Source organism: Lolium rigidum, chromosome 3 (genome assembly GCF_022539505.1).
Source record: "Lolium rigidum isolate FL_2022 chromosome 3, APGP_CSIRO_Lrig_0.1, whole genome shotgun sequence".
NCBI classification, from domain to species: domain Eukaryota; kingdom Viridiplantae; phylum Streptophyta; class Magnoliopsida; order Poales; family Poaceae; genus Lolium; species Lolium rigidum.
Window position 1 is genome coordinate 248915081 of NC_061510.1, and position 13183 is coordinate 248928263.

At 47.6% G+C, this 13183-nt stretch overlaps 1 protein-coding gene and 1 pseudogene across 1 annotated transcript; one reads left to right on the forward strand and one right to left on the reverse strand.

Annotated features, from left to right (window-relative positions):
• The first annotated feature begins 1658 nt into the window (after nucleotides 1-1658).
• Nucleotides 1659-4939, forward strand: LOC124699283 (annotated as a pseudogene).
• Nucleotides 4940-5145: 206 nt separating this feature from the next.
• Nucleotides 5146-5601, reverse strand: LOC124696333. The gene has a single exon (XM_047229065.1). The coding sequence runs from the start codon at nucleotides 5599-5601 to the stop codon at nucleotides 5146-5148; it is 456 nt and encodes a 151-aa protein (XP_047085021.1).
• Nucleotides 5602-13183: the final 7582 nt, after the last annotated feature.

The window sequence follows — 13183 nt, forward strand, 5'->3', positions numbered from 1 at the left end:
ACTAATTTTAAGTTGGGGCGTAGCTGATAGTCTATATATACACATGTAAGGTATGCGTGCCAAATCGATCGCTCGACTATCACACATTCATGTGGTATATCAGAGGCCACGTGAGTAAACTTATCGTCTCATCTAGACTGGTAGAGCAATAGATCATGAGGGTGTGCGGCGTGTTAGAAAACCCTAGGTTGCTCCCGCGTCCCGCAGCCGACCGGGAGCATTTGGCGGTGCCTTTTCCTCGGCACTCCCCAGACACCCCCGCCCCCTCCTCATCGCCGCCAGAAGGCGCAGTCAGGAGACCATGCGTCGGATTTGTCACTTCTCCCCCTTGCGTGGCGGTGAAAGCGTGAGACTCCGCTGCTGACGAGAGCGTGGCGTTGGTTGTAGGACGCGACAACGCGGTCGTTCGGTGCTAGCATGATGGTTGTGTGCTCCTGCCATGCTTTGTGGCGGCGGTGGCTCCCTTGCCATTCCCGCTCGGCATCTAGCATGCTGGTAGGTAGGTAGGGAGCATCCAGCGCGAGGCTTGGCGTCGCAAGATGCTTGGCCAGTAGTGGTGCAACGACCAACATGCCCGACATTGAGGGTTCTAGGGTGAGATGATGGGCAGCGCGGCTCTAGATCTGGCCGCCTCGAGTTTGGGCCGTGGCAGGGTCCCCGAGCGCTTTCGAGCCCATCGGTCTCCGCCGCTAGAGGAGCTTTCTCACATCTGGTTGTTGGGGTGGTGTTGTGTCCAGCTAATGCTTCTTGGCCATCGTCCGGTGTCCTCACAGCGGTGTCCCTCATGTTCCTCCAATTTGGCAGTGCACATAGTTGGGAAACCGGTGCAGGTGGCTAGATGGCGGGAGCCCTGGCCGGTGACCACGGTCGTGTGGACGACATGGTGGCCTTTGAGTGGCGTGTTGTGATAGTGGTCCGGGTGTCGTTTTGGTGGAGAGAGTATGGCGAGGAGAAACCTTTGCCTGTCTAGGCCACAAAGCGGCAACCATGGACGTCATCCCCTTCCTAAAGGAGTTGTTGTGGCTTCTCTCGGTTCGTCTTCGTGCTCCGGGTGAAAACCCAAGATCCTCGGATCGAGCGGCGGCAACGCTCTTGTGTAAAGATCTTCTTGAAGATGCCACCTTGGAGCACATAGTGTGTGGTTCTCCGAAGCTAGTGCGGCGGAGTTTTGATGCTTCATCATTGGATCTTTGTTCTGTCTGCTTCAACAAAGCTTGCTCTTTGCTTAGCATTCTCGCCACGATGCCCGCGATGGTGTAGTAGTCTCAGCGGTGTGCCCGTGCTCTAGGGCGAGCTCCATCCCGGCAACTTGGGCAGTCCAACAAGTGTTCGTCCTCTTGGGCTTAGTCTTGCTGTTTTTTTTTTTTTTTTTGAAATTTTAGTCTTGTTTGTAGTGTCCTGGTTCCCCGATTTTGATGACCTCCTCCTTGATAGGCATGTTTTTGTGTGAATGTGTGCAGTTTTACCTTTGTAAGCTGGTTCAGCAGCATGATGTAATCTTTCGTCGTTGTCGACGGGTTATTAATTTAATGCCGGGTCTTTGTTATTTTAAAAAGAGAGCAATAGAGCATGCATGATGCACGTGCATAGCCCTCCCTCAGTTTTTCAAGCAAGCGCCCTCATCATTTATAAGAGCACACACCCAGCCCAGAGCTAGCGTCCCGTCGGTATACTAATCAACACGCAGTCAAACTGAAGCTAGAAGCTATCAATGGAGAAGAGGCCGGCCGCGCACGGGGAAGAAGATGATGAGAGCAAGGTTCCTCTGCTGGGGCCTGCTTGGCCGCCGGCGGACACCGATATGCGTTGCGGCGGAGGAATATTTCAAGATGAAAAGGAAGCGTTGGGGCGGCGGCTGGTGGAGGAGAACCGGAAGCTGTGGGCGGTGGCGGGGCCGTCCATCTGCACGCGCTTCTCCACCTTTGGCCTCACCATCATCAGCCAGGCCTTCATCGGCCACATCGGACCTACCGAGCTCGCCGCCTACGCGCTCGTCTCCACAGTCCTCATGCGCTTCAGCATCGGCGTCCTGGTACATATATAACTTGCATTTCTATACCGGTCATGGAAGAGCTAGCTATCTTCTCTTTATTTCATTGATTGATATTTCTTCCATTGCTATTCTTCGTTCGTTCTAGCTAGTGCCCTTTTGGTGTGTTAGCTAGCTGTGGTGGTTTGTGCTGCCGTTTTGCAAGACGAATTACGGGACTCGTTCAAATAAAATTTTGTTGTTGGATCGTTGTAAAGCTAGAATCACCTGACCTAAGTTAAAAATAATAATCCGAAAATCACATTTCTATGATTCTGAAAGTTATGAAAAAATTCACATATGCAGGTGTATGGTAGAAACATACTCTTGCATATATCGATAACAATTCGTCGTGTACCTGTTCTTATGGAGAGCTGACTATGAAACAATAATTAGCTGATTATTCCGTTCTTTCTTCATTCTGGTGCAATTTTTTAATTAATAAACGTAGTTATATCATCCACAAGTTTGCGCAAAATAAGCTAGGAGGTTCATCGACCCAAATACAAGAATTCTTAAATCGCAAAAGAAATAGTACGAGAATTCTTACTAGAAAAACAAAAACTAGCTATACTAATCCCATCCTGCGCATGTGTGTACAGCCACGTAGCAGTTGACTGGGTGGTATTTGTGATCTTGTATTTAAAATCGGGGGAAGTACTAATTTTTTGACAGTGGCCTTGCACTCCGTATTTAAAATCGGAGGAACACTAATTAACGGTACACATGTGTGCATTACAGATGGGCATGGCGAGTGCGTTGGAGACGTTGTGCGGGCAGTCCTACGGCGCCAGGCAGTACCACATGCTCGGAATCTACCTGCAACGCTCATGGATCATCCTCTTCGCATCTGCCGTCGCCATGCTCCCCATCTACCTCTTCACCTCCCCGCTCCTCGTTTTCCTCGGCCAGGACCCCGCCATATGCGCCGTAGCCGGCACCATCGCCCTTTGGTACATCCCCATCATGCTCTCGAGTGTTTGGTCCTACACGCTCCAGATGTACCTGCAGGCACAGAGCAAGAACGCCATTATCACCTACCTCGCCTTTCTCAACCTCGGCATCCACCTTCTCCTCTCCTGGATCGCTACATCTAGGTTCAACCTTGGCCTCGCCGGGGTCATGGCCTCCAATATTATTGCCGTGTGGATCCCTGTGTTTGGGCAGCTTGCATTTGTATTTTTCGGTGGATGCCCTCGTACGTGGACGGGGTTCTCATCAGCTGCATTCGCCGATCTTGGCGCCGTCTTCAAGCTCTCCATGTCTTCAGGTGTGATGCTTTGGTAAGTAAGAATCTAAATCAAAATTGTCAGGGTAGGGTATATGAGACTAGGTATGGCTGGCTGCCCCTTCATCTTTAACCTTAAGAAAAGTAATACCCTTTTGTATTTGCAGTTTGGAAATGTGGTACAACACAATATTGGTTCTCCTCACCGGGAATATGAGAAATGCACAGATTGCACTTGACGCTCTTTCAATATGGTAATACATAGTCAGTACTAACTCATTAGTATCAGACCCCGCTTAATCAGTTAGTGTTCTTGACATTACTTCCACATGACATTGTCTCATTTGTTGTTCCTTTTGGCCTCACATGCATATAACACAAAGTAATTAAGCATTGTCATGGTTTGTATTTGTGAAATGTGTAGTCTTAACATCAATGGATGGGAGCTGATGATTTCTGTCGGATTTCTAGGAGCAACAGGGTATAACTTTTTGATATTCAGCATGTTGTTCATCGATTGGCTGCTCATGTGATAAAATCATGAGTATTTCCCCAAACAAACATGTCATGACACCCACTGAGTGTTAATTACAGAGTGCGAGTGGCAAATGAACTTGGTGCTGGAAGCGCAAGAAGGGCCAAGTTCGCCATTGTTAACGTGGTCGTCACATCCTTCTTGATTGGATCCGTGTTATTCGTGTTCTTCCTTTTCTTCCGGGGAGCATCGCCTACATGTTTACCGAGAGCCGGGCGGTAGCTGATGCTGTCGCGGACCTTTCACCTCTCCTGGCGTTCTCTATCCTGCTGAACAGTGTCCAACCAGTGTTATCAGGTCAGCTTCAGCATTTTACTGTAACTTCTAAGTAATAAGGTAGACGCACAGAACACAAAAACAGCACGAGAACTATCCTATGACAGATAAGTTTGTTAGATCTGAACATAAGCCTTGTTCCATTACCTGCAGGAGTTGCTGTCGGGGCGGGCTGGCAAAGTGTGGTCGCATATGTTAACATCGCATCATACTATTTGATTGGTATCCCACTCGGGGTAGTACTAGGTTATGTTGTTGGCATTCATGTAAAGGTAATCAGATCTATGGCATTTTCTTATTTGTCAGTTAGTCCCTGGGACCATTACATTTGTGCATTGTCTTCTACCTGATATTTGTTTGTAGCTAAATGTTTTTTCTTCTGCTTATGTAGGGCATTTGGATTGGGATGCTGGTGGGAACAATGGTCCAAACTATTGTGCTTGTGATCATAACACTTAAGACTGACTGGGAAAAACAGGTACATAATTAACCATGATCAATATGTTGCTCAACTATTGCATCTAACTTGGCTGCCGTAGTCCATAGATCAGGGAATTCAGATTGGAGTACTAAATTACGGGACTTTTATTCCCTCTTGTTTTTGCAGGTAAAGGTTGCTCATGAGAGACTGAAGAGATGGTACATGGACGAGGACACAAGATTGCAAGGTTCAACTGGAAAATAGTCCATCCCGAGATCCTTTCAGGGACTAAGCTCACATCTATCAGCATCTCAAGAACAAATTGGCGCAACTTCAGTATAAGTATATGATTAGTTTGATGACCTTTTGTCTAATTCCTCCCAGTGAAAGCTACTGGCTATCTGATACTCTTGAATTCCTGTGTCAAACTATGTCGTCTCTGCTTGTTGGGTTGGGTGGGTCATCAACAAATTTCACACGGTGCAATTCCTCCTAAATTCGAATGAAAATCCTACCTGAACATCGTGGTCCGCTCTTTTGCACTGAGAATTGCAGGCTTGGAACAAAGCGAGATAAACTGCTGAAGAAAAAATTACAGGATTTTGTACAGAGTTGAGCTAAGACGACGGTGATATGGTAAAACCTACTAACCAAATTCATTGTCGTCGGCCTATGCTAAGCTGCGCGAGACGGCCGGCAATATCCCCTCCGGCGGCGGCGGCCCCTTCCGCCTCGGCCACGCGCAGCCCAGCGAGCCTTTCAGCGACACCGTCCAGGGCGGCGAGCGCCGCCGTGACCGGGGAGATGGCGCCGCAGAACGCAGCGCAGGCGGCCTCGTCGAGGAAGCAGAGCGCGAACTCGTTGCCGGACCCAGATTCTCTCCAGGAGAGAGTGGATCCATCCAGCCTCTGGAAGGCGTCGCCGGGGAGGATCGGGTACGCGAAGATGATCCGCTGGTGGGGGTGGCCGTCGGGGCCGGAGTACATGACGATGGAGTGACCCTGCGGGCGGAGTACCTTGACGGCGGCGTACGCACCGCCGAGGTTGCACCATTCGCCCTCGCCGTCGCCGCGGTGCAGGAGCTGGGCGGCGTAGGAAGCGTTGGTGGCCATCGGATGTTGGGACTGGGGAGAGAAGGAAACCCTGCTATGCCTCGACTTTGATTTGTCCATATAAAATCATAACTAGCAAAAGTACCCGTGCGTTGCTACGGATTGATTCTTGTAAGGCTGTAGTGTACCGTCTTTTATTTTCACCCAATTTTCAGCTAATTGACTGGGCATTTTTTCAGAATCAATGGATAAGATACAACTTTTGCCTTTCATTTTAACATTTTTTTGCAAAGTTGTTTGTTTCCACATTATGTACATATTATTTCCGGGTAATCTACTAATCCAGTCTATAAAAGTAAGATTCGCGGTGCAAGTTTGGTATCAGATGAAAGAATAATGCTCCTACTCTATATTCTAATATACAAAAACCAGCTAACTTGGAAGAATCGTGCTAGAGGAAGACACAATCTGAGTCTCATTTGGCACTTACATAACCACACATCCGTGGGCATCCATAATGCAGCAACTACTGCAACAGCATCTGTTTTTTTTTCATAGCCATAATCAACGGTCCATTGGTAAACTGAAATTGGGAGATGCATAAACTTCATCATGTTTTTTTTGCCATTATCAATGGAACCTAGCTGAACATGAAGTTATGAGTAGAATTGTGCAACTAAGAAACTGGATATTTCCTGCTACAAGAGAATCTGCAATACCATTGTCCTTGGCCAGAGCCTCGCGCTCGCTTCCGTGGCAAGCTGCCCGAGCAAGGCGCATGCTTATATCCCGATGTTGCCAACGTTATCGTTGTCAATCATAAGGCTCCGCACGTGACTATGCGGTGAAGGTCATTGTTTCAAAACAACGAAGTAGTTTACTGAATATGCATTTGAATTTGAATAAAACGTCAATAGGTTTCAGAACCATAAAAGTGTACTGAATATTCCATTGAAAAAGAATTAGTTAGTTCAGTTCAGAAAATTTTAGTTGAATTAAGTTCAGATGCAAGCCTGGTACCAATCATGCAAACAAAAATTATTTCATGGCTCCGCCCAAAGCAAAGGCAACGAAGTACTTATTTTCAGTTCATTAAGTTTAGATGCAAGCTTGATACCAATCCTGCAAAAGAAAATTATTTCACGGAGCAAAGCAAATGCAACGAAGTACTTGCCTGTTTGCTCGGTTCAGAAGGTGTAGAAATTGTGGTCCAAGTTCTAGAGCTGCTCCAACACCTCGTCACTGTCTCCTCCTCTTCAGATTCCCAACTTTGAATCAGCTTCCTCAAGGGAAACCAATGGGTAGATCCACCCACAGCTATACATAGATTAAAATTGTATTACCTTTGGTCCTGATGATCTAAAGGTAGATAGGGAATTCGGAAGAATACAACAGAGATGCCGATGCCTTCTGAATCCTTCCAATCCTCAATAACTACTCCTTGTTTCGCTTGAATCCCTCCTCCCGTAGACGGCCACCTCTTCTACCTCCGGAATGGACCCGGCTGCCGGCGCCCTGTAAATCTCACTCTGATGTTGCCGTACAAGCAAGGAACCGAGATTGAGGCAGTTTTTTTTTCTGCGAGATCGATTCGGTCCATGGAGATTTTTGCGAACCCCCAAGCGAAAGCTCCATCAATTCGGTCTGTAGATTGTGCTTCGGAAAGATCGTGCCCAGGGAACACGCCCTGGTTCGAGCGATACACCGGCCGGCGGCGGTGTAGACGCGGCGGTCACGTTGGCCGTCCTTGTCGCCAATGATTTTCCGGATAATCCAAACGAGTCCTTCGAGCGCGACTCCGAGCTGCCGCTCGCCGAGCCATCCTCGGTCGAGGAGACCAGCATCTTCCAGGAATCAGCCGTGAGGGAGCAGGGATGCCTGCTAGGTGTAGCGGCGGGGCGTGTAATGTCCTCGGAGAAGAAAAGGATTCGATCGAATCTGCCAGGGAGGAGGCGACCATTCCCCTGTGTGTGCTGCGGTGCGTGCTCGCGCTCTTCAGAACGCCAGCTTGGACCTCCAGTCATCACCGCCCCGACGTCCTCCGCCGTCTCGCACCACGCCCGTGCCCGTCCCCCTCAGCCAAATCTCAGATCTACATCTTTCTGTTCGTTCCATGGACGGGTACGGGAGGAAAAATAGACGAACCGGTACCGTGGCAAGTCTAGTATTAAGGGATTTGGTGGGAGGGTAAAACCGTCCTAAAAAAAGTTGGACGAAAAATCTGGCAGAAACCTTAGCTCCTTTATTATTAGGTATAGACTAGTAAAAATACCCGTGAGTTGCACCGGGATAGCAAAAAAACGATGTTGCGAAGAGCAAATATTTTTAACGAATAGTTTCTAGCGTGAGAATTTTAGTACATAAAATCAATTTTTTAGGTGTAATGCTGCTACATATGTGCACTGAAGTTTCGTGGAATATGACAAAACTTAAAATATTTGTGCAAATCAAGTAAAACTTACATAGAAAGGTAATTTACCTCAACAGTGGCAAAAAATCCTTTTGAACATATTTGTGCTTCGCAATGATTCTACCTGTAGAGAGTGACAATCTCCTCTTGGTGGGTTGTTGCTGCAACGCTGAAACTGAAATAAAAGGCCACATACAGGAGTAGTAACGATCTTACCATTCTAACTTTCAAAGCATGATGATGTCGTTGTGCTTCAAATCCGGAAGTATAATGCAAAAATGCATAAATGATTATTTTAGCAACCTCGCAACACAAAGGGGCCTCCCGGACTGATTACAGGTACACCTACTCCATGGAGTTCTTGACACCATAGAAATCTTCATTCCTAATTACACAAATTTTGATGAAATATCAATGATCCATGATCTACTACATCACAAAGATAAAATCTATATGCATGTGCAAATATACAAAATCATTGTATTCTATTTCATGCTTTTGCACATCCGCCCTTGACGTACTTTAATAACTGAGTAGTTGTATAGTCTGTATCCTAACCTTGTCTGAGGTATCGTTTTCACATAGCAAACCTGGATCATTAGCATTCTTCAGAGTAGCATATTCACATGCCGTCAAGAACTCAAAATAGAAGTGCAAGACGCTGAGCGGAGAGCCGGAGACCACCATCCGGCCATGGAGACAGACCATTCATGGCTAGCAGAGCTTCCCTATCGACCAAGCGCTCCAGCACCTCGAGGCTTCGTGGTGCCAGAGAAGATGAAGTCGACCGCGACCCCGCGGGCGCCACAGAACGGAGCATCTTCAGTTCTTTCTTCGCACGCGGCCTAATACCAGCGCAGCTTGCCGTGATGAGGTGGCGTCGCTGGCGGCAGCATGCCGGATTTTCACCACCTCGTTGTCGGGCATCCCCATCCTTAGCTATTTGATTGCCTCAGCTCCCTAGGAATTGTGGGCAGCAGTAGCAGAGCAGAAGTAACCAATTCGAAGCTGTATAAGAATAGAACAATATTTGGATGTTCCAGAAAGGGCAACTGTTGGCTTTCTTTCTCCCCAAATGGCGCCGGTGCAGTGCAGAATTCTGTGGCTGTGCCAGTGACATCTTGTCAATTGCACATAGCGATTTTTGCGCATCTGGTCTGTTCGGAAAGGAGCAGGAACCTGAATCTTCCGTGAAGCTAACCAAGCAAGAAAAAATTAGGAAGATTTGTTTGTCCAGAACAGTCCGCTGATGGAGCGCATCTGCAGTACGATGCACTCGAGCAGATCGCCAAGCACCGTCGCCAGGGGCATGCGGACCTCATCAGGGGAGGAGAGGCCCGGCGCCTTGACGCGGTAGAACGTCGAGCAGAAGACGACAGCTGCCTCCCAGGCGTAGTGGTTGGTGGACGGGAGCTGGTCTGCCGAGACGCTAGTTGGACTGGGTAGCCGAGATGCGCCTTGACCCTCAGCTCAGCAGGGTAGCGCGGCCAGGAAGGCACGATGGAGCCCCATCTCAGGCGGAGCGGCGGCCCGGTGGAGAAGGCGGAGGATGCAAACGAGGGAGGGGCGCTTTGCATTGACTTTTACAGAGGACGGCGGCCACGGACGATCTGTTTTTTTTTTTCGTTCTTTTATTGCTCGTCTGTGCGTGAGATGGACGGACGAATCGTTATTGGCGGTGGCAGGAGGTGTAATATCAACGAAAAAAGAGGGCAAAAACAGACGGACGAAACTTTTGGGGAGAAACCTTGAGGGCAAAAACAGACGGACGAAACTTTTGGGGAGAAACCTTCCTTCCTTTATTAGTAGGTAGGTATAGATAACCAGTGCCTCTCTCGTCACTTTGCCTCAACACCTCAAACCCAAATTATGTGTGATTCATTGAATTTTACAAAAGTTTGTGTGTTCCAAATTTTGAACCAAAAAACTGATGGAGAAATATAAACGAGCACATTGTCGGAATAAAGTTTTACTAAGTTGTAAGGGCGACCGGGCTATCCACTATTCGCATATAAAAGAGCTTGGTTGTCCCACCTGCTCCGATGGGTAGTACACCATCTCAGCGGAGTACATGCCATGGTGTCGGCCCTCGGCGTGGCAGCTTCGGACGAGGACTCCATGGTTAAGGCGATGAGGTGCAAGGCGGTGGCAAACCTCAACTTTACAGGTATGAATAAAAATACTAAATCTTTCTTAGCCTTCCCACACCACTTATTACCGCTAATTTAAATAACCTGGATCTTTCGTTGGACAATTCAGTTAGTACTATTTCTATTTTGGCTACTGCTTTTAGACGTATGGAGTTCGACAGATTAAAAGTTGCTCCAGTGTCTTCTAGCAAGCCTGATAACTCTCTATCTGATGATGAGGAGGAGGATGTGTACGCCGTCTCAGACGGTCAGCTTCGCACGCATCTAGTTGGAGAGGTATCGGAGGTTAGTCTGTATAACGATGCGCTGGGTTCATGTTTTGAACTGCAAGCAACGAAACATAAATCTAGAACTTCCTCCATTAAGCGTAATGTTGGCCTAATAAAAAGGGTAAAGTGAATAAATCTCCGATTATTTCTAAACAAATGGCATGTTTAAGAATAGCATAGGTCTAAAAGATTTGGCTAAACACTTACACATTGCAGAAAGTATTAAGGAACATGTCTTAGATTTTGTCGCTATTTCTGAGACGGGCAACGTAATTACTCAACAGGTTTTCTAAATCGCCTTTCAGGCGGGGAAGACTTTGTTTGGGTATCCCGCTCACCTCGGAGGTGTTATGGAGGCCTTCTAGTTGGGATCCGAGCTTCGATTATGGAGATTTTTGATAATTCTGGGGGTGATTTTCATATAAAAATTCACATCCGAAATAAATCTGATAATTTTATTTGGAGCTTGGTATCTGTCTATGGGGTTGTCCAGGATGCTGCTAAGCCTGCTTTTCTTCGTAAGTTGGTTAATCTAGCAAATGATAACCTGTACCCTATTATTATAGGAGGGGATTTCAATTTTCTTAGATACCCTCAGGAGAAGAGCAAGGGCGGGTTTGACAATCATTGACCTTTCCTATTCAATGTTGTCATTGACAGCTTGAACTTGAGAGAGATTTCAATGGCTGGGAGACAATTTACCTGGGCAAATAGTCTCCCAGGGCCCACATATGAGAAATTGAACCATGTACTCATGGACTCAGATTGGGAATTGAAATTTCCTCTAGTCTCGGTACGTTTTTTCCTCGAATTGAAGCTTTGTTGGATCATGTTCCTATTTTACTTACCACTGGGAATCCAACTCCACAGCGTAGATGCCCATTCAAATTTGATTTGGGATGGCTATGTAGGGAAGGGTTCTCGGATATGATTAAGTTCATATGGGACAAGCCAGTGGCCGGGAACACCCCAATCCTAAGGTGGAAAAATAAATTACGCTATGTGCGTAGATACCTTGGGGGTGGTCTAGGCATCTAACTGGGCATCTCAAAAAAGAGAAACTAAGCCTGTCATCTAATATTGATGATCTGGAGGCTCTTGCTGAGGTAAGGCCATTGACAATGCATGAGATTGAACTTACAAAACAATACAATGCTAAGTTAGTTGGCCTACTTCTCGAGGAGGAACTCAAGTGGTATCAGAGATCTAAATCTCAATTCCTGTTGGAAGAAGATTCAAATACGAGATACTTTCATAGTGTTGCCAATGGTAGGCACAGAAAGAAACTCATTCATTCTCCAGTACAAGAGGAGGGCGTGATCGAAGGTCACGAGCAGCTAAAGTCCTATATTACATCATACTATAAAGGTTTGTTTGACGCACCAGAGGTGTCGAGGGTACTCCTCGGCAATGCCCTCCGATTGGGGCTTAGGGTTGATGGAATCCTGTAGGCTGACACGAGACATCGGTTAACAGACAAGCGGGGAGAGCGATTTACCCAGGTTCGGGGCCCTCGATGAGGTAAAATCCTTACGTCTTGCCTGTCTGATCTTGATTATGAAAATATTGGGTTACAATGGGGTGCCGAAGGTTTCGGCTGTGATCTCGTCGAGAGGCTAAGTGCTACGGTGACCTAGCTCTAGACTTCTGGTGGCTAAAGTTGCTATGATTGATTCCGTCCCTCGGCAGCCCCTCTCCTGGCCATTATATAGGAGGCCAGGTCTCAAGAGATCTGTCCGGGTACGACTAGGTTTACAATAGTCCTAGCTCTAAACTTTCCTTGTTCGGCTCCTCTCTTGCCTTGTTCGTCAAGGAATCCTCTCCTGCATCGCCCTAGTGGCCCGCCTTGCCATCGAGTATCTTCATGGGCCTCCAGCTGGGCCGCACATGATAGGGCAATGCCGGTTACCCGAAGGGTAATGCCCACGTCAGTAGTCCACGAGTGTCTAGCCGAAGATATTTCGGGTAGAGACTAAAGCATGCCTCCACTAAATGATCTTCTCCTTGATTGTTCTTGTCCATCTTGTAACAATACCATCTTCTTTTATCGGGTGCGCGTCCAGCGCTCCCGATGGGAGTAGCTCCCAAGTCTAGGTACGGATGCTTGCAATCCGTGCATAGACTCAAGTTGTGCCACTCGAACATCTTCTTCTGCCGAAGTTTTTCTGCAAGTCTTCATGGGTCATCCGATACATTTGTACCGGGGCTCGTATTCTTCAGTAAAGTTTCAACACGTAAATGATATTGAGTAACGTGCCCAGCTTTGCTGGTTAACTGCCGATGGCAAAACAACGTTACCCTACACAGAATCAAGTCTCCAGGCATGATCCTGGAGTGCGAAAAAGTTTTATCGGGTGCGCGCTCAGCGCTCCCGATGGGAGTAGCCCCCGAGTCTGGGCACGGGTGTTTGCGGCCGGGTGCAGACTCGAGCTGAGCATTCCATCCTTTTCTTCAAATATTTCTTCACAGGAATATCTTCGAGTTCACGTTTTATCGGGTGTGCGCTCAGTGCTCCCGATGATTTTTGTGTTTCTTCGGATGCTTCTGGAGGGCTTCATGGTGTCATTGATGACGCTACCACTATTGTGGTTTGACTGACAAGACTTGACCTGACGGGCCCACCCTAGTTCTGCGCGGACAGTTTTTAGGAAATGACCAGTGCATGCGTACTGACCGAGGCGTCTCCTCGATTTTCGCACATCGTGGGAATAATGGGCCGCCGGTTCCGTTCTCCTCTTAGATGACACGTGTACGACCAGATCTGATCCTCCTCCCACGATGACTATGGAGTTATGGCCACGATTTCCCATCAA

Bases quoted from the DNA above. Each gene is read 5' to 3' on its own strand.
- LOC124696333 (XM_047229065.1), bottom strand. From the start codon at position 5,601: ATGGCCACCAACGCTTCCTACGCCGCCCAGCTCCTGCACCGCGGCGAC.